This window comes from Pseudoliparis swirei, chromosome 8 (assembly GCF_029220125.1).
Source record: "Pseudoliparis swirei isolate HS2019 ecotype Mariana Trench chromosome 8, NWPU_hadal_v1, whole genome shotgun sequence".
NCBI lineage: Eukaryota > Metazoa > Chordata > Actinopteri > Perciformes > Liparidae > Pseudoliparis > Pseudoliparis swirei.
In genome coordinates, this window is record NC_079395.1 from 24,169,536 (window position 1) to 24,195,972 (window position 26,437).

Here is a 26,437-nt window from a genome sequence, read left to right on the forward strand (position 1 = left end):
GCCCCACAATGTCCTCTAATAACTATGAACTAGTCATGAACATGGTGGCCCCACAATGTCCTCTAATGACTATGAACTTGTCATGAACATGGTGGCCCCACAATGTCCTCTAATAACTATGAACTAGTCATGAACATGGTGGCCCCACAATGTCCTCTAATGACTATGAACTAGACATGAACATGGTGGCCCCACAATGTCCTCTAATAACTATGAACTAGTCATGAACATGGTGGCCCCACAATGTCCTCTAATAACTATGAACTAGTCATGAACATGGTGGCCCCACAATGTCCTCTAATAACTATGAACTAGTCATGAACATGGTGGCCCCACAATGTTCTCTAATAACTATGAACTTGTCATGAAGATGGTGGCCCCACAATGTCCTCTAGTAACTATGAACTTGTCTTGAACATGGTGGCCCCACAATGTCCCCCAGTAACTATGAACTTGTCATGAACATGGTGGCCCCACAATGTCCTCTAATGACTATGAACTAGTCATGAACATGGTGGCCCCACAATGTCCCCCAGTAACTATGAACTTGTCATGAACATGGTGCCCCCACAATGTCCTCTAATAACTATGAACTTGTCATGAACATGGTGGCCCCACAATGTCCCCCAGTAACTATGAACTTGTCATGAACATGGTGGCCCCACAATGTCCTCTAGTAACTATGAACTTGTCATGAACATGGTGGCCCCACAATGTCCTCTAATGACTATGAACTAGTCATGAACATGGTGGCCCCACAATGTCCTCTAATAACTATGAACTAGTCATGAACATGGTGGCCCCACAATGTCCTCTAATAACTATGAACTTGTCATGAACATGGTGGCCCCACAATGTCCTCTAATAACTATGAACTAGTCATGAACATGGTGGCCCCACAATGTCCTCTAATAACTATGAACTAGTCATGAACATGGTGGCCCCACAATGTCCTCTAATAACTATGAACTTGTCATGAACATGGTGGCCCCACAATGTCCTCTAATGACTATGAACTTGTCATGAACATGGTGGCCCCACAATGTCCTCTAATAACTATGAACTAGTCATGAACATGGTGGCCCCACAATGTCCTCTAATAACTATGAACTAGTCATGAACATGGTGGCCCCACAATGTCCTCTAATAACTATGAACTTGTCATGAACATGGTGGCCCCACAATGTCCTCTAATGACTATGAACTTGTCATGAACATGGTGGCCCCACAATGTCCTCTAATAACTATGAACTTGTCATGAACATGGTGGCCCCACAATGTCCTCTAATAACTATGAACTAGTCATGAACATGGTGGCCCCACAATGTCCTCTAATGACTATGAACTTGTCATGAACATGGTGGCCACACAATGTCCTCTAATAACTATGAACTTGTCATGAACATGGTGGCCCCACAATGTCCTCTAGTAACTATGAACTTGTCATGAACATGGTGGCCCCACAATGTCCCCCAGTAACTATGAACTTGTCATGAACATGGTGGCCCCACAATGTCCTCTAGTAACTATGAACTTGTCTTGAACATGGTGGCCCCACAATGTCCTCTAATGACTATGAACTAGTCATGAACATGGTGGCCCCACAATGTCCCCCAGTAACTATGAACTTGTCATGAACATGGTGGCCACACAATGTCCTCTAATAACTATGAACTTGTCATGAACATGGTGGCCCCACAATGTCCTCTAGTAACTATGAACTTGTCATGAACATGGTGGCCCCACAATGTCCCCCAGTAACTATGAACTTGTCATGAACATGGTGGCCCCACAATGTCCTCTAGTAACTATGAACTTGTCTTGAACATGGTGGCCCCACAATGTCCCCCAGTAACTATGAACTTGTCATGAAAATGGTGGCCCCACAATGTCCTCTAATGACTATGAACTAGTCATGAACATGGTGGCCCCACAATGTCCTCTAATGACTATGAACTAGTCATGAACATGGTGGCCCCACAATGTCCTCTAATAACTATGAACTTGTCATGAACATGGTGGCCCCACAATGTCCTCTAATAACTATGAACTTGTCATGAACATGGTGGCCCCACAATGTCCCCCAGTAACTATGAACATGGTGGCCCCACAATGTCCTCTAATAACTATGAACTAGTCATGAACATGGTGGCCCCACAATGTCCTCTAATAACTATGAACTAGTCATGAACATGGTGGCCCCACAATGTCCTCTAATAACTATGAACTTGTCATGAACATGGTGGCCCCACAATGTCCCCCAGTAACTATGAACTTGTCATGAACATGGTGGCCCCACAATGTCCTTTAATAACTATGAACTAGTCATGAACATGGTGGCCCCACAATGTCCTCTAATAACTATGAACTAGTCATGAACATGGTGGCCCCACAATGTCCTCTAATAACTATGAACTTGTCATGAACATGGTGGCCCCACAATGTCCTCTAATGACTATGAACTTGTCATGAACATGGTGGCCCCACAATGTCCTCTAATAACTATGAACTTGTCATGAACATGGTGGCCCCACAATGTCCTCTAATAACTATGAACTAGTCATGAACATGGTGGCCCCACAATGTCCTCTAATGACTATGAACTAGTCATGAACATGGTGGCCCCACAATGTCCTCTAATAACTATGAACTTGTCATGAACATGGTGGCCCCACAATGTCCTCTAATAACTATGAACTTGTCATGAACATGGTGGCCCCACAATGTCCTCTAATGACTATGAACTTGTCATGAACATGGTGGCCCCACAATGTCCTCTAATAACTATGAACTAGTCATGAACATGGTGGCCCCACAATGTCCTCTAATGACTATGAACTAGTCATGAACATGGTGGCCCCACAATGTCCTCTAATAACTATGAACTAGTCATGAACATGGTGGCCCCACAATGTCCTCTAATAACTATGAACTAGTCATGAACATGGTGGCCCCACAATGTCCTCTAATAACTATGAACTAGTCATGAACATGGTGGCCCCACAATGTTCTCTAATAACTATGAACTTGTCATGAAGATGGTGGCCCCACAATGTCCTCTAGTAACTATGAACTTGTCATGAACATGGTGGCCCCACAATGTCCTCTAGTAACTATGAACTTGTCTTGAACATGGTGGCCCCACAATGTCCCCCAGTAACTATGAACTTGTCATGAACATGGTGGCCCCACAATGTCCTCTAATGACTATGAACTAGTCATGAACATGGTGGCCCCACAATGTCCCCCAGTAACTATGAACTTGTCATGAACATGGTGCCCCCACAATGTCCTCTAATAACTATGAACTTGTCATGAACATGGTGGCCCCACAATGTCCCCCAGTAACTATGAACTTGTCATGAACATGGTGGCCCCACAATGTCCCCCAGTAACTATGAACTTGTCATGAACATGGTGGCCCCACAATGTCCCCCAGTAACTATGAACTAGTCATGAACATGGTGGCCCCACAATGTCCTCTAGTAACTATGAACTTGTCATGAACATGGTGGCCCCACAATGTCCTCTAGTAACTATGAACTAGTCATGAACATGGTGGCCCCACAATGTCCTCTAATAACTATGAACTTGTCATGAACATGGTGGCCCCACAATGTCCTCTAATAACTATGAACTAGTCATGAACATGGTGGCCCCACAATGTCCTCTAATAACTATGAACTAGTCATGAACATGGTGGCCCCACAATGTCCTCTAATAACTATGAACTTGTCATGAACATGGTGGCCCCACAATGTCCTCTAATGACTATGAACTTGTCATGAACATGGTGGCCCCACAATGTCCTCTAATGACTATTAACTTGTCATGAACATGGTGGCCCCACAATGTCCTCTAATAACTATGAACTAGTCATGAACATGGTGGCCCCACAATGTCCTCTAATAACTATGAACTTGTCATGAACATGGTGGCCCCACAATGTCCTCTAGTAACTATGAACTTGTCATGAACATGGTGGCCCCACAATGTCCTCTAATAACTATGAACTTGTCATGAACATGGTGGCCCCACAATGTCCTCTAGTAACTATGAACTTGTCATGAACATGGTGGCCCCACAATGTCCCCCAGTAACTATGAACTTGTCATGAACATGGTGGCCCCACAATGTCCTCTAGTAACTATGAACTTGTCATGAACATGGTGGCCCCACAATGTCCTCTAGTAACTATGAACTAGTCATGAACATGGTGGCCCCACAATGTCCTCTAATAACTATGAACTTGTCATGAACATGGTGGCCCCACAATGTCCTCTAATAACTATGAACTAGTCATGAACATGGTGGCCCCACAATGTCCTCTAATAACTATGAACTAGTCATGAACATGGTGGCCCCACAATGTCCTCTAATAACTATGAACTTGTCATGAACATGGTGGCCCCACAATGTCCTCTAATGACTATGAACTTGTCATGAACATGGTGGCCCCACAATGTCCTCTAATGACTATTAACTTGTCATGAACATGGTGGCCCCACAATGTCCTCTAATAACTATGAACTAGTCATGAACATGGTGGCCCCACAATGTCCTCTAATAACTATGAACTTGTCATGAACATGGTGGCCCCACAATGTCCTCTAGTAACTATGAACTAGTCATGAACATGGTGGCCCCACAATGTCCTCTAATAACTATGAACTTGTCATGAACATGGTGGCCCCACAATGTCCTCTAATAACTATGAACTTGTCATGAACATGGTGGCCCCACAATGTCCTCTAATGACTATGAACTTGTCATGAACATGGTGGCCCCACAATGTCCTCTAGTAACTATGAACTTGTCATGAACATGGTGGCCCCACAATGTCCCCCAGTAACTATGAACTTGTCATGAACATGGTGGCCCCACAATGTCCTCTAGTAACTATGAACTTGTCTTGAACATGGTGGCCCCACAATGTCCCCCAGTAACTATGAACTTGTCATGAAAATGGTGGCCCCACAATGTCCTCTAATGACTATGAACTAGTCATGAACATGGTGGCCCCACAATGTCCTCTAATAACTATGAACTTGTCATGAACATGGTGGCCCCACAATGTCCTCTAATAACTATGAACTAGTCATGAACATGGTGGCCCCACAATGTCCTCTCGTAACTATGAACTAGTCATGAACATGGTGGCCCCACAATGTCCTCTAATGACTATGAACTTGTCATGAACATGGTGGCCCCACAATGTCCTCTAATAACTATGAACTAGTCATGAACATGGTGGCCCCACAATGTCCTCTAATGACTATGAACTTGTCATGAACATGGTAGCCCCACAATGTCCTCTAATAACTATGAACTAGTCATGAACATGGTGGCCCCACAATGTCCTCTAGTAACTATGAACTTGTCATGAACATGGTGGCCCCACAATGTCCTCTAATAACTATGAACTTGTCATGAACATGGTGGCCCCACAATGTCCTCTAATGACTATGAACTTGTCATGAACATGGTGGCCCCACAATGTCCTCTAATGACTATGAACTTGTCATGAACATGGTGGCCCCACAATGTCCTCTAATAACTATGAACTTGTCATGAACATGGTGGCCCCACAATGTCCTCTAATAACTATGAACTAGTCATGAACATGGTGGCCCCACAATGTCCTCTAATAACTATGAACTAGTCATGAACATGGTGGCCCCACAATGTCCTCTAATAACTATGAACTTGTCATGAACATGGTGGCCCCACAATGTCCTCTAATGACTATGAACTTGTCATGAACATGGTGGCCCCACAATGTCCTCTAATGACTATTAACTTGTCATGAACATGGTGGCCCCACAATGTCCTCTAATAACTATGAACTAGTCATGAACATGGTGGCCCCACAATGTCCTCTAATAACTATGAACTTGTCATGAACATGGTGGCCCCACAATGTCCTCTAGTAACTATGAACTAGTCATGAACATGGTGGCCCCACAATGTCCTCTAATAACTATGAACTTGTCATGAACATGGTGGCCCCACAATGTCCTCTAGTAACTATGAACTTGTCATGAACATGGTGGCCCCACAATGTCCTCTAATAACTATGAACTTGTCATGAACATGGTGGCCCCACAATGTCCCCCAGTAACTATGAACTTGTCATGAACATGGTGGCCCCACAATGTCCTCTAGTAACTATGAACTTGTCTTGAACATGGTGGCCCCACAATGTCCCCCAGTAACTATGAACTTGTCATGAAAATGGTGGCCCCACAATGTCCTCTAATGACTATGAACTAGTCATGAACATGGTGGCCCCACAATGTCCTCTAATAACTATGAACTTGTCATGAACATGGTGGCCCCACAATGTCCTCTAATAACTATGAACTTGTCATGAACATGGTGGCCCCACAATGTCCCCCAGTAACTATGAACATGGTGGCCCCACAATGTCCTCTAATGACTATGAACTTGTCATGAACATGGTGGCCCCACAATGTCCTCTAATAACTATGAACTAGTCATGAACATGGTGGCCCCACAATGTCCTCTAATGACTATGAACTTGTCATGAACATGGTGGCCCCACAATGTCCTCTAATAACTATGAACTAGTCATGAACATGGTGGCCCCACAATGTCCTCTAATAACTATGAACTTGTCATGAACATGGTGGCCCCACAATGTCCTCTAATAACTATGAACTTGTCATGAACATGGTGGCCCCACAATGTCCTCTAATGACTATGAACTTGTCATGAACATGGTGGCCCCACAATGTCCTCTAATGACTATGAACTTGTCATGAACATGGTGGCCCCACAATGTCCTCTAATAACTATGAACTAGTCATGAACATGGTGGCCCCACAATGTCCTCTAATAACTATGAACTAGTCATGAACATGGTGGCCCCACAATGTCCTCTAATAACTATGAACTAGTCATGAACATGGTGGCCCCACAATGTCCTCTAATGACTATGAACTTGTCATGAACATGGTGGCCCCACAATGTCCTCTAATGACTATGAACTTGTCATGAACATGGTGGCCCCACAATGTCCTCTAATGACTATGAACTTGTCATGAACATGGTGGCCCCACAATGTCCTCTAATGACTATGAACTTGTCATGAACATGGTGGCCCCACAATGTCCTCTAATGACTATGAACTTGTCATGAACATGGTGGCCCCACAATGTCCTCTAATGACTATTAACTAGTCATGAACATGGTGGCCCCACAATGTCCTCTAATGACTATGAACTTGTCATGAACATGGTGGCCCCACAATGTCCTCTAATAACTATGAACTTGTCATGAACATGGTGGCCCCACAATGTCCCCCAGTAACTATGAACTTGTCATGAACATGGTGGCCCCACAATGTCCTCTAATGACTATGAACTAGTCATGAACATGGTGGCCCCACAATGTCCTCTAATAACTATGAACTTGTCATGAACATGGTGGCCCCACAATGTCCTCTAATAACTATGAACTAGTCATGAACATGGTGGCCCCACAATGTCCCCCAGTAACTATGAACTTGTCATGAACATGGTGGCCCCACAATGTCCCCCAGTAACTATTAACTAGTCATGAACATGGTGGCCCCACAATGTCCCCCAGTAACTATGAACTTGTCATGAACATGGTGGCCCCACAATGTCCCCCAGTAACTATGAACTTGTCATGAACATGGTGGCCCCACAATGTCCCCCAGTAACTATGAACTTGTCATGAACATGGTGGCCCCACAATGTCCCCCAGTAACTATGAACTTGTCATGAACATGGTGGCCCCACAATGTCCCCCAGTAACTATGAACTTGTCATGAACATGGTGGCCCCACAATGTCCTCTAATACCTATGAACTAGTCATGAACATGGTGGCCCCACAATGTCCCCCAGTAACTATGAACTTGTCATGAACATGGTGGCCCCACAATGTCCTCTAATACCTATGAACTAGTCATGAACATGGTGGCCCCACAATGTCCTCTAATACCTATGAACTAGTCATGAACATGGTGGCCCCACAATGTCCCCCAGTAACTATGAACTTGTCATGAACATGGTGGCCTCTCTGAGCCGTCCAGCTGCACGTCGTGCTGTGATGCTGCCTGACCTGGACCTGCCAACATGGATCCACCGGGATGGTCAGTTCTGCTGCAGAGGAAAGTGATCCGCAACCCAACAGTTGGATTTGTTTTGTGAACACGACTGACATGTCGGGTTGAGTGGGTTTGGTAACGCCGCTCACAGCATCTGAGGAGTGGTGACCAGAGGGGAGAGGACGTCTCTGCTGCTGGGGAGCTGACCTCTGTGTCTCTGTCCTGCGGTCCAGGGAGGTGTGAGGACAGCCTGGCCACGCCCCTGCCCTACAGCTCCTTCAGCAGCTCGTCAGTGTATGCCCGAGGGTACGGAGCCGGTTATGCTAAGCTCAACCGGCAGCAAGGTAAGCCTCCCGACACACTTGAGTGCATCGAGTCATAGAGTGTACGTCCCTCTTCCATCTCCACATCCAGGAGGGTTTCCACAGGCCGGTTCTCATGCAGCAGCAGCAGTGAATGCATCCAGAGCCCTCTGCTGCTGACGCTGGATGTGTGATCAGTTTGATGCCGACAGCGAATGGAACTAAAAACAGACACTTTAACTTGAATGTGATGTCATCTTGCCTCTGCATTTAACCCGTCGTTTCATTTTCACTGACTGTATCTAATCTTGCACAGTTTTAAACCTAAGACGTTTATTTGTAAGATAATGATGAATATGAGAATATATATTACTGTGAACAAATGTGTATGAATATTTTATTACAGTTGCAGGGTTTTTACACCTAAATGAAAAGTCATGTTCTTGTTTTTATTTTTCGATACCTTCATTTATTTTTACAGAACAGGAAAGTTCTTTAAAATTAGAAAAATATCAGCTTGTTTTCAAGCTGACCTCCAGCTGACGGCTCGAGAATCAACTGTCCCCCCCCCCCCCCCACTAGGGGCTGGAGGCTGGTCCCCCTTGGATGCAGACCGCTACCAGTGGCTACAGGTGGACCTGGGTTCTCGGAAGCAGGTGGTCGCCATAGCGACACAGGGTCGCTACGGCAGCTCTGATTGGACGAGCAAGTATCGGCTGCTTTACAGCGACACACAGAAGAACTGGAGGCCTTATCTACAGGACGGAAACATCTGGGTAGGGAAGCGTTGTGTGTGTGTGTTGTTTGGACATCTCATCAAACGATGTCACGCTTTGAAACCATTTCATGCAATTTGCATTAAAAAATGTGCACAAATAAGTGGTTGTGATGCTGAGCCAGTGCAGCCTGATTCATCAGGTGGCCACCAAGAACATCATTCAGATATTGCCACAGTGATGGTGACAATGTCAACGGCAACGACGGAAATGTTGCAGCTCAAAGTAGCCACGCAGTCGCTAGCTAGCAGGTAGGTGAGCTAGCAGTAGCTGTAGCTAGCTAACGCTAACGCCTGACTGTAAAGTGTTTTAAACTCGGCACTTCTGTTTTTCAAGAGGTTTATCAAAGTAATGATGATACCGTCACAGTGGTGATGTCTGGTGGTTCCCACTCCATGTTTGATCCCCTTTCATCCATATTTGTCTCGGTAGCTGAGACATTCAAGTTAAGAGGGAATATTCCAATTAGCATAACCTTGTAAATTCTTCTCAGCTAGTTTTCCAGGTAATTTAGTTAAATTGATGTAGTTTTTAATTCATTTTATTCTTCTGATCAATGTATAAAATAGGATAACATAAGATATTCCTCTCTTTTTCCTGCAGCGGGGACATTTACGATACAATAATGTTTTTGCAATATTTAAAACAATGTGCAGGCGATGGAGGTTTGGGTGGAGGAACGGGCAAATGGAAGTAGGCGGTGCTGATCACGCTTTGGGTTGCCTGGACCTGAGTGTTCTTTACTGAGTTAGCAACAGAGAAAAGGTTTTAAATATCCCACAGACCACTGCAGCTGAGACACTGCAACATGAGCTCCATCCTGAGTTATTGAGCTTATCCATTACATTCAAAGCCCTCTGAGGAAAATGTGTCATTTGTGATTTTGGGGTATACACATGAATGTAATTGGACCAAGTTGGACATACATCTCACCAGCACTCATTGTGGTGTCTCATAGAGTGTAAACTCTCTGCACTGACACTGTGGCAAAGGGTTTCAACAAACGTCTTTAAAGTGGTGAAAGTGACACACACAGTCCAGCTTCCAGCATGGTCACTGCAGGGCGTCTCTACATGAGTCCGTCCTGTCTGTGAAGGGCAAGGGTAGGTAGGTTCAGGGGACAGGCGGCTCCGCGGGGGGGGGGGGGGGGATCTTAATACTTCAATAAAAATACAATTTAACTGTGTGTTTCTTCAAAGTTGATTTGAGTTGGCGGTTTAAAAACCCAAAGTAATCTCCCTCCAGACATGATCTCTGATTATCCGTCAGGACTCCAACGTCAACGATAGAAAGCAGCAGTGGAGATGTTCTGACAGTTCAAGGCACATTCAGTTGGGCTCTCACCTTGACGGTGACCTACGGGACGAATGGACATTGAAGTGCAGACACTTTCCAGACTATCCAGTCTAAAGATAGAAAATGAAGAAAACAACAATTCCCAAATAGTCTTTTTAAATAGCCACGTGTCGACTTGTCTGCCAGCGTTGCAGCCTGTGTGTTTCTGTGTGTTTCAGACGTTTGAGGGGAACGGGAACAGTGAAGAGGTCGTTCGCCACAAGCTGCAGCACGCCATCCTGGCTCACTACATCCGCTTCATCCCCGTGGACTGGAGCAGGAAGGGACGCATCGGCGTGCGTCTGGAGCTGTATGGCTGCTCCTACTGTAAGTGAGAGAGGGCACCGACGGGGGAGGGGCTATGACTGGTGCCCCATACAGGAACACAGACAAACTCTGAATGACACATTTTGAGAGCAAAATTGAAAACAGACTTTGAAAGGGTGAAAGTTGAAGAACAAACAGGGCCATAAAACACTGTAACATCGATCTACCCCAACACAGCCCTAAAGCATACCGGCTTTATGGGTCTGTTTGACGCTGACATGATGCTTTCCTGAAGAAGACTTGAAACTTAGATTATTGATTACAAATGTTTACTGAGAAACAAGTACAGTCATTTACTCATAGACTTCTATACAATCAGAAAAGTCTGGCCATTAGAAAGTATTCAAGTTGAAGACACTGTTAAGAGAGACGCGTGCGTAAACCGATTCGGTCGCCTCGGGTGGGAGACGGAAAGAAAAGTCACGCCGCTTATTCTCGTGTAGGGGAAACGGGGGAGGAGAGGAGCGGGGAGGGGGGAACGAGACGGGAGAGGAGAGATGGAGAGGAGGGGGAAAGGTTTGAGGTGCGAGTCGGCTCACACCGGGTACTTTATTGAGGGAAATAAGCGTGCTCTAAGGACAGACGTGTAGCAAACTGTCTTACAAGCACGTCGGCGACGCCCAGGCGCAGCGCGTCACCGCGCGCTGCTAACCTGTCGCACTGGAGAGGACGCGGGTCCACGGGTCACGATGCCCGTCCTCTCTTCTGACGATCGCCCCGGTCACGGTATCCTCGCCTTGCGCTTCGAGGGGGAGAGGGAAACTCGAGCGAGGGCGAAGACCGAGTTAAGGGGGAAGGAGGCGGAGATCAGTAACTCCCTCTATATGATTCTGCGACCGTTCGGGCCTGATGAGCGACGCGCGTGCACCTCGACAGTGGTCGCTGCTCGGCTCGGCGCGCGACATCCCGAGATGATGGCAGATCGATCTCCGCGGAGAGAAACGCTGTTTCTTCAATTATCGGGTCTCACCCCAACACGCTCGAGGGTACAAGGCTCGTAGAGCGGCTGGCGGGACACTTAGTAATATTCTATTTTTAGGACAACCTCCGCGACGAGGACTCGAGTGTTACGAGTCCCTCTCTTGGTCCCAGAACCAACCACGGCTCGGCGGAGAGACGGAGGTCTACCGGCTGCAGCGATATCTCTCTTTAGTACAAAATGTCAGTTACCAGTGTGTGAGGAATCAGTATGTGCCCTGAGTAACTGAGATCAGTGGGTGTAGCCGTGCAGATGTCGCTCAGACTCACCTCGGGGGCGGCGGGGGTCCGCTCTCGGGTCTCCGCCTTTGGTCTCCTCGGGTGGGTCGACAGGTGAAGAAATAGGTCTCACAAAAAAGTAGGTCCACAAACCGAATGTAAAGTTTAAGACTGCAAGGCAGCCAAGTATTTTATTCAAAAAAAGAAGAAATAAATAAACAAAGTACAATTATAAGTGAGTTCCCTCCCGGGAGCCTGACGCAAAAATCACAAAAACTCAAAAACTCTCTTTTCCTCCACCCCCTGTTTCCTCTGTTCGTCACCTTTATACCCTCGGCTCCTCCCACTTTTACCGGATATCCGTCCCTCTTTGGGGTGCTGATGGGGGGGTTCATCCCCCCCCCCCTCTCTTCCTGAGAGGTTCTGGAGAGACTCTCTGTCCCACATCAAAGAGGGGGACCGTTGTCTTAGCTGGTTTAGATGAGCTCGGTCACCTCGGTGACCTGTCTCCGGGTGTCTCCTCTTATCTCTCCGGCTCGTAGGCGGGAAAGTCCACTCTTTACAGCCCCTTCCAGACCTGGTGAGACTTCCCGTGGGCAGTGACACAGAACACACTCTAACCGGGGGTCAGTATACAGAACAGATGGGAGACATAGGTTACATTATCATATCAAAGACCATTGATCTACAGGCAGGTTAACACACATGAATCCAGGTTTGTGTTTATTCACTCTGCAGTAACATCCTCTTGGGCCCATATGGTGCGGATATGGGCTCCGAACACACAATCAAACAGGTCTTCATTTGAATATCACAAGAGGTGCAATGTTTACATCTGGTGTCGAGTGGGGCCCCTGAGTGAGTTCAGTCAGAGGGTCACCGGTTGTAAACGCCAAAGATGACCACTCAGGACCCGTGTTCTGTCACACCTGGCCCTCTGCTTATCGTCCCAGCGATGGCCTCGATGCTTTCATTTGATCTTACAGCCACTCTCCCCGTCGGCCGGCCTGATGGATGCCTTGTTGCTTTCCTGTTGTTGTAGTCTAATGGAACTGGGGTCCCCTTTGATCTGTTTTATTACTAACATTCCGCATTCGCTCTTTCCCGGCCTGGTCTACGGATCCTCTTGCTAATCCCAGAAAAATTCGCATTTATTTGTCCCACTTCTAACAACACATCTGCAGTGACTTCACATTTCAGACCTCGCCACCTGATACCCTTCAGTTCAGATCACACACTTAATGAGACAGCAGTCACGCGTGTCGTTGATCACAAGAACTGCTTGGGCTCGGCCCAAATACATGAAATTACCCTCCAAGGAAAGACACTCTTGCTTTGGTTGTGAGCCAATCAAACACAGAGAATACGATGTTGACTTGGTGTTGGTCCAATGGCAATATATAACATCATCATAATGTCATCTTCAACTCTCGTATTCTCTCAATATATAGACTGCCAGTAAAGCTATAACTCTACATCATACAGTAAAAGAGTATAACATGCCACTCAACAACATTTATTGTATTCAGGCCACAGTTTAATGTTCCTTTTTATAAATGTGCTATTTCTTGTTATTTCGAAGTAGCAAGCTACTTGCGTTAGCTCACGCAATATGAAGCTTTTGTCCATGTCGTCCAAATCGGGACAGCTGTCGGCCATCTTCAGAGGCCCTCTGCATTCCCCGGTGCAGAGCGAGGGCGAGCAGACTGACGGCCAACCTCAAATGGTGGCGAGACATGTCGCACAGAACGCTGCGGTCGCAACTTTCTGAATCCGATTATTTATCTGGCCAATGCTACGCTCCACAATGTTATTCTGAGATGACGGGTCAAGGAAATTCGACTGGGCATATGCATGGAAGCAGGAGGGGATGCAGTGGTAGCTAGGCACCCACACACACACACACACACACAGTTATGATCACAACTGAGAAGCCACGCCAAAGAGATGTTGGTGGTGGGCCAGACCCAACTGTCATCGTCATCCAGGGACTGTTGAATAGGACCACATCTTGGTGGAATAAGACCAGGTCTAGACCCCTTGGTCTGAGTCTTTAAATGTAATAAGTCTATTTACACCAGAGATTTTCATTAAATGGAGGACTTTTTTCGAAATACGTCTAACCTCTACTCTCCTGATTTGCTGACAGAACAAGATACTGAAGCCCAACTCGCTCCTCAGAGTGTATGGTTGGTTTAGGCCTACTCTCCTTACACCGTACAACTTCTTTAATAGCCTTTTCTTTTTGTCTTCCAGGGGCAGATGTGATCAGTTTCGACGGCCACAGTGTCATCTCCTACCGCTTCAGGAGTAAGAAGATAAAGATGGTGAAGGATGTCATCTCTCTTAAGTTTAGAACCACAGCTGGAGATGGGGTCTTGCTCCATGGAGAGGGCCAGCAGGGAGACTACATCTCCTTGGAGCTCCGCAGGGCAACACTGCAGCTCAGCCTCAACTTAGGTAGCTTTCTATGAAGTCTATGTGGTTCCACCAAAAGTGTTATTTTTATAGAAAGCCTATTCTATTGAAGTTATAAGGACTCTGATCTCCTGCGGTCAGGAGTGACATGAGCAACATTTACAACCTGCCTGTTTCCATGTGGTTTGCTCTCTTCTCTGCAGGCAGTAACCAGTACGGCTCCATTCAGGGTCACACCTATGTGACCAGCGGGAGCTTACTGGATGATGACCACTGGCACTCTGTCGTCATAGAGCGGTACCGAAGGAACGTGAACTTCACTCTGGACCATCACAGTCAGCAGTTCAGGACCAATGGAGAGTTTGACCACCTGGACCTGGACTATGAGGTAAAGACTTCTTTTTAGGTCAAGCTGTCAGGCATTGAGGATCCTCTGAGCAGTAGGACGATGCATTCTGTTTGTCAAGTCATGGCTTTCACTACCAGGAGTTTTTCCACCTGAAACTTTTCAGTCGTGTGAGAAAAGCTCTTCTTTTTGGACGGGGGACCACCAATAGAGACACAGCTCCAACGTTGTGTGGATGGACTCTTTTATACCATAGAGTAGAGTTCAGTGCAGTTATGGGGTCATGTTAGCCACGGAATTATTGGATTGTCTTTTGATAATGGTCTTAAATAACACTGAAAATACAGCTGCACCAAATACTGCCACTGTTGCTTTAATGTGTGTGAGAAGAAGATATTGAAGACAGTCTGATTGTGTGTTGATGGGTACATTGCTCGTGCTATGTCCTCAATACCCATAATGTAGCCCTGCTGTTGCCCCTCCTCCCTCCCTCCTTCTGTTTACATGGATCGTGGTTATTGGGATCGTAGTCAATGCCTTCTACTCATTATTGATAATTTGTCATACTAATTTACTCTGTTGTAACTCTGCAACGCTGTTCAGTTCATTTTATAAAGCCCAATATCACACATTAGAGGCAGAGAGGAGGAGTGGGCGGGGCATCAGCAGGACCATGGCATCAGACCCAGCAGGTCCAATGGACCCAATGAGACGTGGAGTCACAAAGACTAGGGAGGAAGCAGAGTTAGTAATGTGTGATGGAGAGATGACATTCATCCATAAGGAGAGAGGAGAGGAGAGAGGAGCTCAGTGTATCCTAAGCGTCCATAAGGAGAGAGGAGAGGAGCTCAGTGTATCCTAAGCGTCCATAAGGAGAGAGGAGAGAGGAGCTCAGTGTATCCTAAGCGTCCATAAGGAGAGAGGAGAGAGGAGCTCAGTGTATCCTAAGCGTCCTTAAGGAGAGAGGAGAGGAGAGAGGAGCTCAGTGTATCCTAAACGTCCATAAGGAGAGAGGAGAGGAGCTCAGTGTATCCTAAGCGTCCATAAGGAGAGAGGAGAGAGGAGCTCAGTGTATCCTAAGCGTCCATAAGGAGAGAGGAGAGAGGAGCTCAGTGTATCCTAAGCGTCCATAAGGAGAGAGGAGAGAGGAGCTCAGTGTATCCTAAGCGTCCATAAGGAGAGGAGAGGAGCTCAGTGTATCCTAAGCGTCCATAAGGAGAGAGGAGAGGAGAGCTCAGTGTATCCTAAGCATCCATAAGGAGAGAGGAGAGAGGAGCTCAGTGTATCCTAGATGTCCATAAGGAGAGAGGAGAGGAGCTCAGTGTATCCTAAGCGTCCATAAGGAGAGAGGAGAGGAGCTCAGTGTATCCTAAGCGTCCATAAGGAGAGAGGAGAGAGGAGCTCAGTGTATCCTAAGCGTCCATAAGGAGAGAAGAGGAGAGAGGAGCTCAGTGTATCCTAAGCGTCCATAAGGAGAGAGGAGAGAGGAGCTCAGTGTATCCTAGCGTCCATAAGGAGAGAGGAGGAGAGGTGCTCAGTGTATCCTAGACGTCCATAAGGAGAGAGGAGAGGGGAGCTCAGTGTATCCTAAGCGTCCATAAGGAGAGAGGAGAGAGAGGGCTCAGTGTATCCTAGCGTCCATAAGGAGAGAGGAGAGGAGAGGAGCTCAGTGTATCCTAAGCGTCCATAAGGAGAGGAGAGGAGAGGGCTCAGTGTATCCTAAGCGTCCATAAGGAGAGAGGAGAGGAGAGGAGCTCAGTGTATGCTAGATGTCCATAAGGAGGAGAGAGCTCAGTGTATCCTAAACATCCATAAGGAGAGATGAGAGGAGAGGAGCTCAGTGTATCCTAAGTGTCCATAAGGAGAGAGGAGAGAGGTGCTCAGTGTATCCTAAGCGTCCATAAGGAGAGAGGAGAGAGGAGCTCAGTGTATCCTAAGCGTCCATAAGGAGAGAGGAGAGAGGAGCTCAGTGTATCCTAAGCGTCCATAAGGAGAGAGGAGAGAGGAGCTCAGTGTATCCTAAGCGTCCATAAGGAGAGGAGAGAGGAGCTCAGTGTATCCTAAACGTCCATAAGGAGAGAGGAGAGAGGAGCTCAGTGTATCCTAAGCGTCCATAAGGAGAGAGGAGAGGAGCTCAGTGTATCCTAAGCGTCCATAAGGAGAGAGGAGAGAGGAGCTCAGTGTATCCTAAGCGTCCATAAGGAGAGAGGAGAGAGGAGCTCAGTGTATCCTAAGCGTCCATAAGGAGAGAGGAGAGAGGAGCTCAGTGTATCCTAAGCGTCCATAAGGAGAGGAGAGAGGAGCTCAGTGTATCCTAAGCGTCCCCCTCAGCCTCTCAGCCTCTAGCAGCGTCTCTAGGTCTGGACCAGGTGAACCTGGTTCAGGTCTATCTGACCATCAAGAGGAGAGTCCTCAGTCTACATGAGGGGGCGGAGTCTCCTCCAGGACTGAAGGTGGAGCTGGTTCCATAAAAGAGGAGGAGCTTGATACCTGAAGGCTCTGGCTCCATTCTACTTTTTAAGACTCTCGGAACTACAAGTAGCCCGCATTTAGTGAGGCAGCTCTCTAGTGGGGTAACATGGTACTACAAGCTCTCTAGTGGGGTAATATGGTACTACAAGCTCTCTAGTGGGGTAACATGGTACTACAAGCTCTCTAGTGGGGTAACATGGTACTACAAGCTCTCTAGTGGGGTAACATGGTACTACAAGCTCTCTAGTGGGGTAATATGGTACTACAAGCTCTCGAGTGGGGTAACATGGTACTACAAGCTCTCTAGTGGGGTAACATGGTACTACAAGCTCTCTAGTGGGGTAACATGGTACTACAAGCTCTCTAGTGGGGTAACATGGTACTACAAGCTCTCTAGTGGGCAACATGGTACTACAAGCTCTCTAGTGGGGTAATATGGTACTACAAGCTCTCTAGTGGGGTAACATGGTACTACAAGCTCTCTAGTGGGGCAACATGGTACTACAAGCTCTCTAGTGGGGTAACATGGTACCACAAGCTCTCTAGTGGGGTAACATGGTACTACAAGCTCTCTAGTGGGGTAACATGGTACTACAAGCTCTCTAGTGGGGTAACATGGTACTACAAGCTCTCTAGTGGGGCAACATGGTACTACAAGCTCTCTAGTGGGGTAACATGGTACTACAAGCTCTCTAGTGGAGTAACATGGTACTACAAGCTCTCTAGTGGGGTAACATGGTACTACAAGCTCTCTAGTGGGGCAACATGGTACCACAAGCTCTCTAGTGGGGCAACATGGTACTACAAGCTCTCTAGTGGGGTAACATGGTACTACAAGCTCTCTAGTGGGGTAACATGGTACTACAAGCTCTCTAGTGGGTAACATGGTACTACAAGCTCTCTAGTGGGGTAACATGGTACAACAAGCTCTCTAGTGGGGTAACATGGTACTACAAGCTCTCTAGTGGGGTAACATGGTACTACAAGCTCTCTAGTGGGCGAACATGGTACTACAAGCTCTCTAGTGGGGTAACATGGTACTACAAGCTCTCTAGTGGGGTAACATGGTACTACAAGCTCTCTAGTGGGGTAATATGGTACTACAAGCTCTCTAGTGGGGCAACATGGTACTACAAGCTCTCTAGTGGGGTAACATGGTACTACAAGCTCTCTAGTGGGGTAACATGGTACGACAAGCTCTCTAGTGGGGTAACATGGTACTACAAGCTCTCTAGTGGGGTAACATGGCACTACAAGCTCTCTAGTGGGGTAACATGGTACTACAAGCTCTCTAGTGGGGCAACATGGTACTACAAGCTCTCTAGTGGGGCAACATGGTACTACAAGCTCTCTAGTGGGGTAACATGGTACTACAAGCTCTCTAGTGGGGCAACATGGTACTACAAGCTCTCTAGTGGGGTAATATGGTACTACAAGCTCTCTAGTGGGGTAACATGGTACTACAAGCTCTCTAGTGGGGCAATATGGTACTATAAGCTCTAGTGGGGCAATATGGTACTACAAGCTCTCTAGTGGGGTAACATGGTACTACAAGCTCTCTAGTGGGGTAACATGGTACTACAAGCTCTCTAGTGGGGTAATATGGTACTACAAGCTCTCTAGTGGGGTAATATGGTACTACAAGCTCTCTAGTGGGGCAATATGGTACTACAAGCTCTCTTGTGGGGTAACATGGTACTACAAGCTCTCTAGTGGGGTAACATGGTACTACAAGCTCTCTAGTGGGGTAACATGGTACTACATTAAATAGCCGAGAGGTTTTTTCAGCGTGAGGAATTCGATGCGTGGCGGGAGTGCGTGAGATAAGACCGAAATACGTGAGTCTCACGCTCATTGCGTGAGACTTGAGAGCCCTGCATTTCCCACAACTGCACAGAACGTCCGCCGACTTGCGTGCACGGTCCGCACAGTGAAGCATCTGTACCGGCGGTCCTTCGGCATCAACTTCATCAGAATCATCGCTATCGCTGTCACAATTAACAAAATGGGGATAGTCTGCTTTTAATGGTTCATACAAGTATCCAGTTGCTGAATCTGACAATCTTTCATCGTCCATATTTCGCCCGTTTTCTTTATTATTATCAAGTTCTCAGCATTTGTTTGCGAGCGCTCGACGTTGTTTACATTGGTTTCTGAACACATCCGCTGTGGTTGGCTGTCGATCTATCAACGATGTGACGTCACACCACCGGCGCCATATTCAAGCACCAGTGCAATGAAGCTTGTCAGAGTTGAGGGACTTTGAACAGCCTAAACTACGTATTGTTATTGAATACTGGACCGTCAGTGCATGAATAACCTTTAGAAACACATTATCTTTTGATCTGGCTACATATTCGCGATCTCAACAGGTACCCTTTAAGAGATGTATAGAGCAGCCTGATAATAAGGAGTTGACTTAAGAGACTTATAGAGCAGCCTGATAATAAGGAGTTGACTTAAGAGACTTATAGAGCAGCCTGATAATAAGGAGTTGACCTAAGAGACTTATAGAGCAGCCTGATAATAAGGAGTTGACCTAAGAGACGTATAGAGCAGCCTGATAATAAGGAGTTGACTTAAGAGACTTATAGAGCAGCCTGATAATAAGGAGTTGACCTAAGAGACTTATAGAGCAGCCTGATAATAAGGAGTTGACTTAAGAGACGTATCGAGCAGCCTGATAATAAGGAGTTGACTTAAGAGACTTATAGAGCAGCCTGATAATAAGGAGTTGACTTAAGAGACTTATAGAGCAGCCTAATAATAAGGAGTTGACTTAAGAGAGTTATAGAGCAGCCTGATAATAAGGAGTTGACCTGAGAGACTTATAGAGCAGCCTGATAATAAGGAGTTGACTTAAGAGACTTCTAGAGCAGCCTGATCATAAGGAGTTGACCTAAGAGACTTATAGAGCAGCCTGATAATAAAGAGTTGACCTAAGAGACTTATAGAGCAGCCTGATAATAAGGAGTTGACCTAAGAGACTTATAGAGCAGCCTGATCATAAGGAGTAACAAACGTGTGAACCAGTTTTTCTGCATCTATTTGAGACCAGATGATGATTTAAATGTTAGTAGATGAAACATTGAGTCCTTGAGATGTTCTTCACGTGGGGTTAAAGGTCAAGTCCTGATCCAGGAGAACAGAGGTTCTCTCCAGTGTGTTGGTGCCAGGGCAATGCGGTCTACAGAAACCACTTCACCAGATCATTGACCTCTGAGCTGTTCACAGTCAAATTACTTCAGTTTTGTCAGTTTAACATCAAGAAGTTGCAGGTCATCATGTTTTATGTCTTTAGGACATCTTGGAGTCCACTGAGTTGGTTGCTCTCCTCTGGTTTGATTGATGGATATAGTTGAGTATCATCTGCATAACAATGCAAGTTTATGGAGTGTTTCCTGATAATATTGCCCAAAGGAAGCATGTATAAGGTAAATAAAAGTGGTCCAAGACCAGAACCTTGTGGAACTCCGTGATTAACGTTGGTGGTTATCGAGGCTTCTAAGGTCTAACAAGACCAGTACAGAGAGGAGTCCTCTGTCTGATGCAATAAGGAGGTAATGCTTCTGTCCCTCCGGGGAGAGGGATCCTCCTCTGTTGCTCTCTCGGAGGTCTTTTGGAGGGTTGCTCCTGATCCGATGTGTGGTCCCGGGACAGAGAATGCCGTATTTACAGATCGTAAAGCCCTCTTAGTCACATTTGTAATTTGTGATTGTGGGCCATACGAAATAAACTGCATTGAATGTAGTTGATAACCCCAGGCAGAAGGCTCCAGGTCAATGTGAGCGTGCCTTGAACCTGTATTCTTTCTAAAGTCATGATGAAAACATACTTCTGAACAGCTGCCAGACCAATCCAATACCAAGTCCTCCATTGTTCCAAAACCAACATGATGAGACTACAGTATTGACATGTCTTGGGGCTGGCTGAGTTTCAACACCACCTGGCTATTTTTCTCACCAGTGATATATTTTCTTGCAAAGGTCCTCTTTCTGAATTGATCCGATTAGAGTTCCTGGTGTTGGTCAGAGTCGTACGATGAACATTTCAGGACAGGCGGATCAGTGACATTCAGTCCATGTCTTCTGCTCTGCTGTGTCATCAGATCAATTTTGGAGGGCTGCCTGAATCAGCCAAGCCAAGCTCAGGAGGGAGAGGGAACTTTGTGGGCTGCATGGAGGGAATGAGCTACAACGGAGACAACATCACGAGCCTGGTCCGCAGGAAGAAGGTGGACACCTCCAGCTTCGTAAGACAACTGCCTCTGGCTGAGGCCTCGTGGTGTTGGACCAGCACTATGGACCACTCATGGAGAGATGGTGCTCGGGTCAACATGATTCTCTCTCTCCCTCTATCTCTTCTCTCCTTCCCTCTATCTCTTCCCTCTCTTCTCTCTTCCCTCTATCTCTTCTCTCTTTCCCTCTATCTCTTCTCTCTCCCCTCTTTCTTCTCTCTTTCCCTCTATCTCTTCCCTCTCTTCTCTCTCCCCTCTATCTCTTCTCTCTCTTCTCTCTCCCCTCTCTCTCTTCCCTCTCTTCTCTCTCCCCTCTCTCCCCTCTCTCCCCTCTATCTCTTCTCTCTCTTCTCTTCCTCTCTCTTCCCTCTCTTCTCTCCCTCTCTTCTCTCTTCCTCTCTTCTCTCTCCCTCTCTCTCTCTTCTCTCTTCCCTCTCTTCTCTCTCCCCTCTCTCTCTTCTCTCTCTTCTCTCTCCTCTCTTCCCTCTCTTCTCTCTCCCCTCTCTCTCTTCCCTCTCTTCTCTCTCCCCTCTCTCTCTTCTCTCTCTTCTCTCTCCCCTCTCTTCTCTCTCCCCTCTCTCTCTTCTCTCTCCCTCTCTCTCTTCTCTCTCTTCTCTCTCTCCTCTCTCTCCCTCTCTCTTCTCTCTCCTCTCTTTCTCTTCTCTCTCTTCTCTCTCTCCTCTCTTCTCTCTCTCTTCTCTCTCTTCTCTCTCTCTTCTCTCTCTCCCTCCTCTCTCTTCCTCTCTTCTCTCTCCCTCTCTTCCTCTCCCTTTCTCTCTCTCTTCTCTCTCTCTCTTCTCTCTCCTCTCTCTCTCTCCTCTCTCTCTTCTCTCTCTCTCCTCTCTCTTCCTCCGTCTTCCTCTCTCTCTCTCTCCCTCTCTCCCTCTCTCTCCCTCTTCTCTCTCTTTCTCCCTCTTCTCTCTCTCTCTCCTCTCTCTTCTCTCCCTCTCTCTCTCTCTTCCCTCTCTTCTCTCTCCCCTCTCTCTCTCTCCCCTCTCTTTCTCCCTCTCTTTCTCCCTCTCTTCTCTCTCTCCCCTCTTCCCTCTCTCTCTCTTCCTCTCTCTCTCCTCCCTCTCCCTCTCTCTCTCCCTCTCTCTTCCTCTCTTCCTCTCTCTCTCCCTCTCTTCCCTCTCTTCTCTCTCTCTCTCCTCTCTCTCTCTTCTCTTCTCTCTCTCTCTCTTCTCTTCTCTCTCCCTCTCTCTCTCTCTCTCTCTCTTCCTCTCTTCCTCTCCCCTCTCTTCTCTCTCTTCTCTCTCCCTCTCTCTCTCCCCTCTCTCTCTCTTCCCTCTCTTCTCTCCCTCTCTCTTCCTCTCTTCTCTCTCTCTTCCCTCTCTCTCCCTCTCTTCCTCTCTTCCTCTCTTCCTCTCCCCTCTCTCTTCCTCTCTCTCTCTCTCTCTCTCTTCCTCTCTTCTCTCTCTCTCTCCATCTCTCTCTCTCTCTCTCTCTTCTCTCTTCTCTTCCCTCTCTCTCTCTCCCTCTCTTCTCTCTCCCCTCTATCTCTTCCCTCTCCCCTCTCTCCCCTCTCTCTCTTCTCTCTCCCCTCTCTCTCTTCCCTCTCTTCTCTCTCCCTCTCTCTCTTCCCTCTCTTCTCTCTCCCCTCTCTCTCTTCCCTCTCTTCTCTCTCCCCTCTCTCTCTTCCCTCTCCCCTCTCTCCCCTCTCTCTCTTCCCTCTCCCCTCTCTCCCCTCTCTCTCTTCTCTCTCCCCTCTCCCTCCGTAGCGTAACCTGACGTTCTCGTGTGCCGAGTCCGACTCGTTCTCCGTGTTCTTCAACTCGTCGTCCTTCCTGCGGCTGCCGGGTCAGAGTGCCAGTGACGTGCTGTCGGTCAGCCTGTCCTTCAGGACGTGGAACCCCACCGGGCTGCTGGTGTTCACGGCGCTGCTGGACGGCTGGGTGGAGGTGGGGCTGACGGAGGGCAAGGTCACGGTCTACATGAACGTGACGCAGAAGAAGAACACGCGCATCGACATCTCCTCAGGTGAGCTGGGAGCTCCTTCCGCCCGCTCCCCTCTGCGGCGCCGCCCTCCTGGTCAGACCGGTGTTGTCCCCGCAGGCTCGGGGCTGAATGACGGCCAGTGGCACAGCGTCCACCTGAACGCCCTGGAGAACTACGCCATGCTGACGGTGGATGGAGACGAGGCCTCCACGGTCAGGACCGCCATCCCCATCCAGATCCAGACGGGAGGGACCTACTACTTTGGAGGTGATGCTTTAAGAAGAGCGCTAACCTTCCAAAGACGTCACCGCGAGGACACGTCGTATTGATCAGGCGACTGTCCACTGGGTCCTGGGGCCGCGAGAATAAACCACCTGAAGAAACATCCATCACAGCTGCATTTGATCTTTATTCATTTATTTCGCACAATCCTAACAATAAAACAAAATAACAATCTCAACAGAGATAAATTAATATCTCAGTGCAGGAAGAGATAAAAAGACAACGGGGCTTATTTGAAACCTCCGCCGAGATAATATTTAACATTTTACAAAATTACAAACGAGAGACAACAAAAGAATAAAGAAAGAAAAATAATCTAATTATATCGAGTGTGTGTGAGTCTGTGTCGGCATGTGTGTGTGAGTGTGTGTGTGTGTGTCTGTGTGAGTGTGTGTGTCTGTAGGCATGTGTCTGTGTGAGTGTGTGTGTGTGCATCTTGGTTCTTCTCAAAACATTGAGTTAATATCGTCTGGAGGAAAAATATTTATTAGTATTTTTCAGTATTAATATTGGTTGTCCGTGTGTCCGTGTCCGTGTATCCGTGTCCGTGTATCCGTGTCCATGTGTCCGTGTCCATGTGTTGTCCATGACAGGTGGTGAGGGTGACCTTTGCTTGACCTCTGCTCTCTGGCTCGTCTCCAGGTAATCTCCTGCACACCAACACCAGATCCCTCCAGCGCTCGTTCCAGGGCTGCATGCAGATGATCCACATAGACGACCACCTGGCGGACCTCCGGGCCTTGGAGCAGAGCCTCATCGGAACCTTTGAGAACATCAGCCTGGACATGTGTGCCATCATCGACAGGTACGAGAAGCAGAACATGTGTATCCATCAAGAGAGCGCTCGGTCTGCGGTCACGTGACTTTGATTCCACCGTCTACCTGCTCGCCAGGTGTGTTCCTAACCACTGTGAGCACGGGGGCCGCTGCTCTCAGACATGGGACACATTCAGCTGCAACTGTAGCGGCACTGGATACACCGGAGCCACCTGCCACACATGTAAGCACACACACACACACACACTGCTTTGTGTGTGCTCAGCTGTGTGTGTGTGTGTCCTGTAGCGATGTATCAGCAGTCCTGTGAGGAGTATAAGCACCAGGGGAAGAGTTCAGGGAGCTACTGGATCGACCCGGACGGCAGTGGCTCTGTCGCCCCCTTCAGGGTCAACTGTGACATGACAGGTGAGAGGTCACTGTGGGTTCAACTCATGTCCCGAGCCACTCTGAGTCGTACGTTAGTCACTGCTCGTTCCAGACTCACATGTCTTCCTCTGGCTGTTGATCAGGAACACGTATGTGCTCCTGAACGTCCTGGTAGCTCGCACTTAAATCAACTAACTGCCTGCACTGACCTGCTGGTGGTGCATTCTGGGAGTTGAAGCCTTCCAGACATTGTGTCTCGACGAGCACCGCCTCCTGGCCAAAGGAAAAGAGGAATCACCTTCAGCTGCGGCCTCATGCCCGTCCTACTCGTCCTCCCGTGTATCAGACTGATCCCCGGGTTCTTGTTTTCAGAGGAGACGGTCTGGACCACGCTGAAGAACAACCTGTCTCCTCAGACATCGGTGACCAGTGCGGAGCAGGAAGGCAAGGCGGTCCTCCAGATCACCTACAACGTGACTGACGAGCAGGTAAACAGCGCCGCTCTGGACCCCCCCGCTGCACCTCTACTGCCGTCAGGGTGGACCCCTCTGGTTCTACTGGTACTGATAGTGACGGCATACATCGAAACACAAAGGATGAGCGTGTTGCACTGATCATCCGACATGATCAAATATGCCGGGGTTTAATGTCAATTATTGAATAAACAACAATATAACAGATACAAGTCACAACAGCTCGGGCGAAAGAGGCCAAACAGAAAGGTCAGCAATAAGTCCGTCGTGTGAACGTCTCCACCAGGTCACTCCTCTGACCTCTGCTGCCCTTGGTTTCTCTCACATGTGAGGGTCCTCCTTATGCGTCATCCTACCGCCAACACTGCTCAGCTCTCAGCCTTCAGCCGCCGAGCAGGAAGCTGAGGAGGCGAGGCCTGAAAACTGAAGCTATGGGAAAGATCATCTCCATCAGGCAGTCAGCCATGTTGGATTTGATGCGTTCATTTCCCTTTGGCAAACTTAAGAACTTAATGATGCAAACTAAATTATGTGCACCTTTATTTAGATTTGACATCAGAATCAGGCCTGTCTCTAAGAGGCCCTCATCACCTCAGCCTCAAACCAGTGTGTTGAAGCTCTGTTGGGACCTTTCATGCAGACCTTTTCAAACTCTTGGTCACACCTGGTCATATACACCCCCCCCCCCCCCCCCCCCGGCCCATTGGAGGCCCGTTGGAGGCCCCAGCCCGGCCCGTTGGCGGCCCGTTGGAGGCCCGTTGGAGGCCCGTTGGAGGCCCCAGCCCGGCCCGTTGGCGGCCCGTTGGAGGCCCCAGCCCGGCCCGTTGGCGGCCCGTTGGAGGCCCCAGCCCGGCCCATTGGAGACCCGTTGGCGGCCCGTTGGAGGCCCCAGCCCGGCCCGTTGGCGGCCCGTTGGAGGCCCCAGCCTGCCGTTGGAGGCCCCAGCCCGGCCGTTGGAGGCCCGTTGAGGCCGTTGGAGGCCCCAGCCAGGCCGTTGGAGGCCCGTTGAGGCCCCAGCCCGCCCTGGCCCGTTGGAGGCCCCAGCCCGGCCCGTTGGCGGCCCGTTGGAGGCCCCAGCCCGGCCCATTGGAGACC

General features: G+C 48.0%; 1 protein-coding gene across 1 annotated transcript in view; it reads left to right on the forward strand.

Moving 5' to 3' along the window:
* The window catches only part of cntnap2b (contactin associated protein 2b), a 55,187-nt gene that overhangs the window by 17,071 nt on the left and 11,679 nt on the right, over positions 1 to 26,437 (forward strand). The window contains exons 2-13 of the mRNA XM_056420377.1: positions 8,330 to 8,440; positions 8,981 to 9,174; positions 10,689 to 10,836; positions 14,290 to 14,493; positions 14,655 to 14,839; positions 21,378 to 21,521; positions 23,225 to 23,483; positions 23,559 to 23,708; positions 24,366 to 24,528; positions 24,617 to 24,723; positions 24,789 to 24,908; positions 25,242 to 25,357. Of these exons, the coding sequence (XP_056276352.1) occupies positions 8,330 to 8,440; positions 8,981 to 9,174; positions 10,689 to 10,836; positions 14,290 to 14,493; positions 14,655 to 14,839; positions 21,378 to 21,521; positions 23,225 to 23,483; positions 23,559 to 23,708; positions 24,366 to 24,528; positions 24,617 to 24,723; positions 24,789 to 24,908; positions 25,242 to 25,357 (1,901 nt within the window). The remainder of the gene's footprint in view (positions 1 to 8,329; positions 8,441 to 8,980; positions 9,175 to 10,688; positions 10,837 to 14,289; positions 14,494 to 14,654; positions 14,840 to 21,377; positions 21,522 to 23,224; positions 23,484 to 23,558; positions 23,709 to 24,365; positions 24,529 to 24,616; positions 24,724 to 24,788; positions 24,909 to 25,241; positions 25,358 to 26,437) is intronic.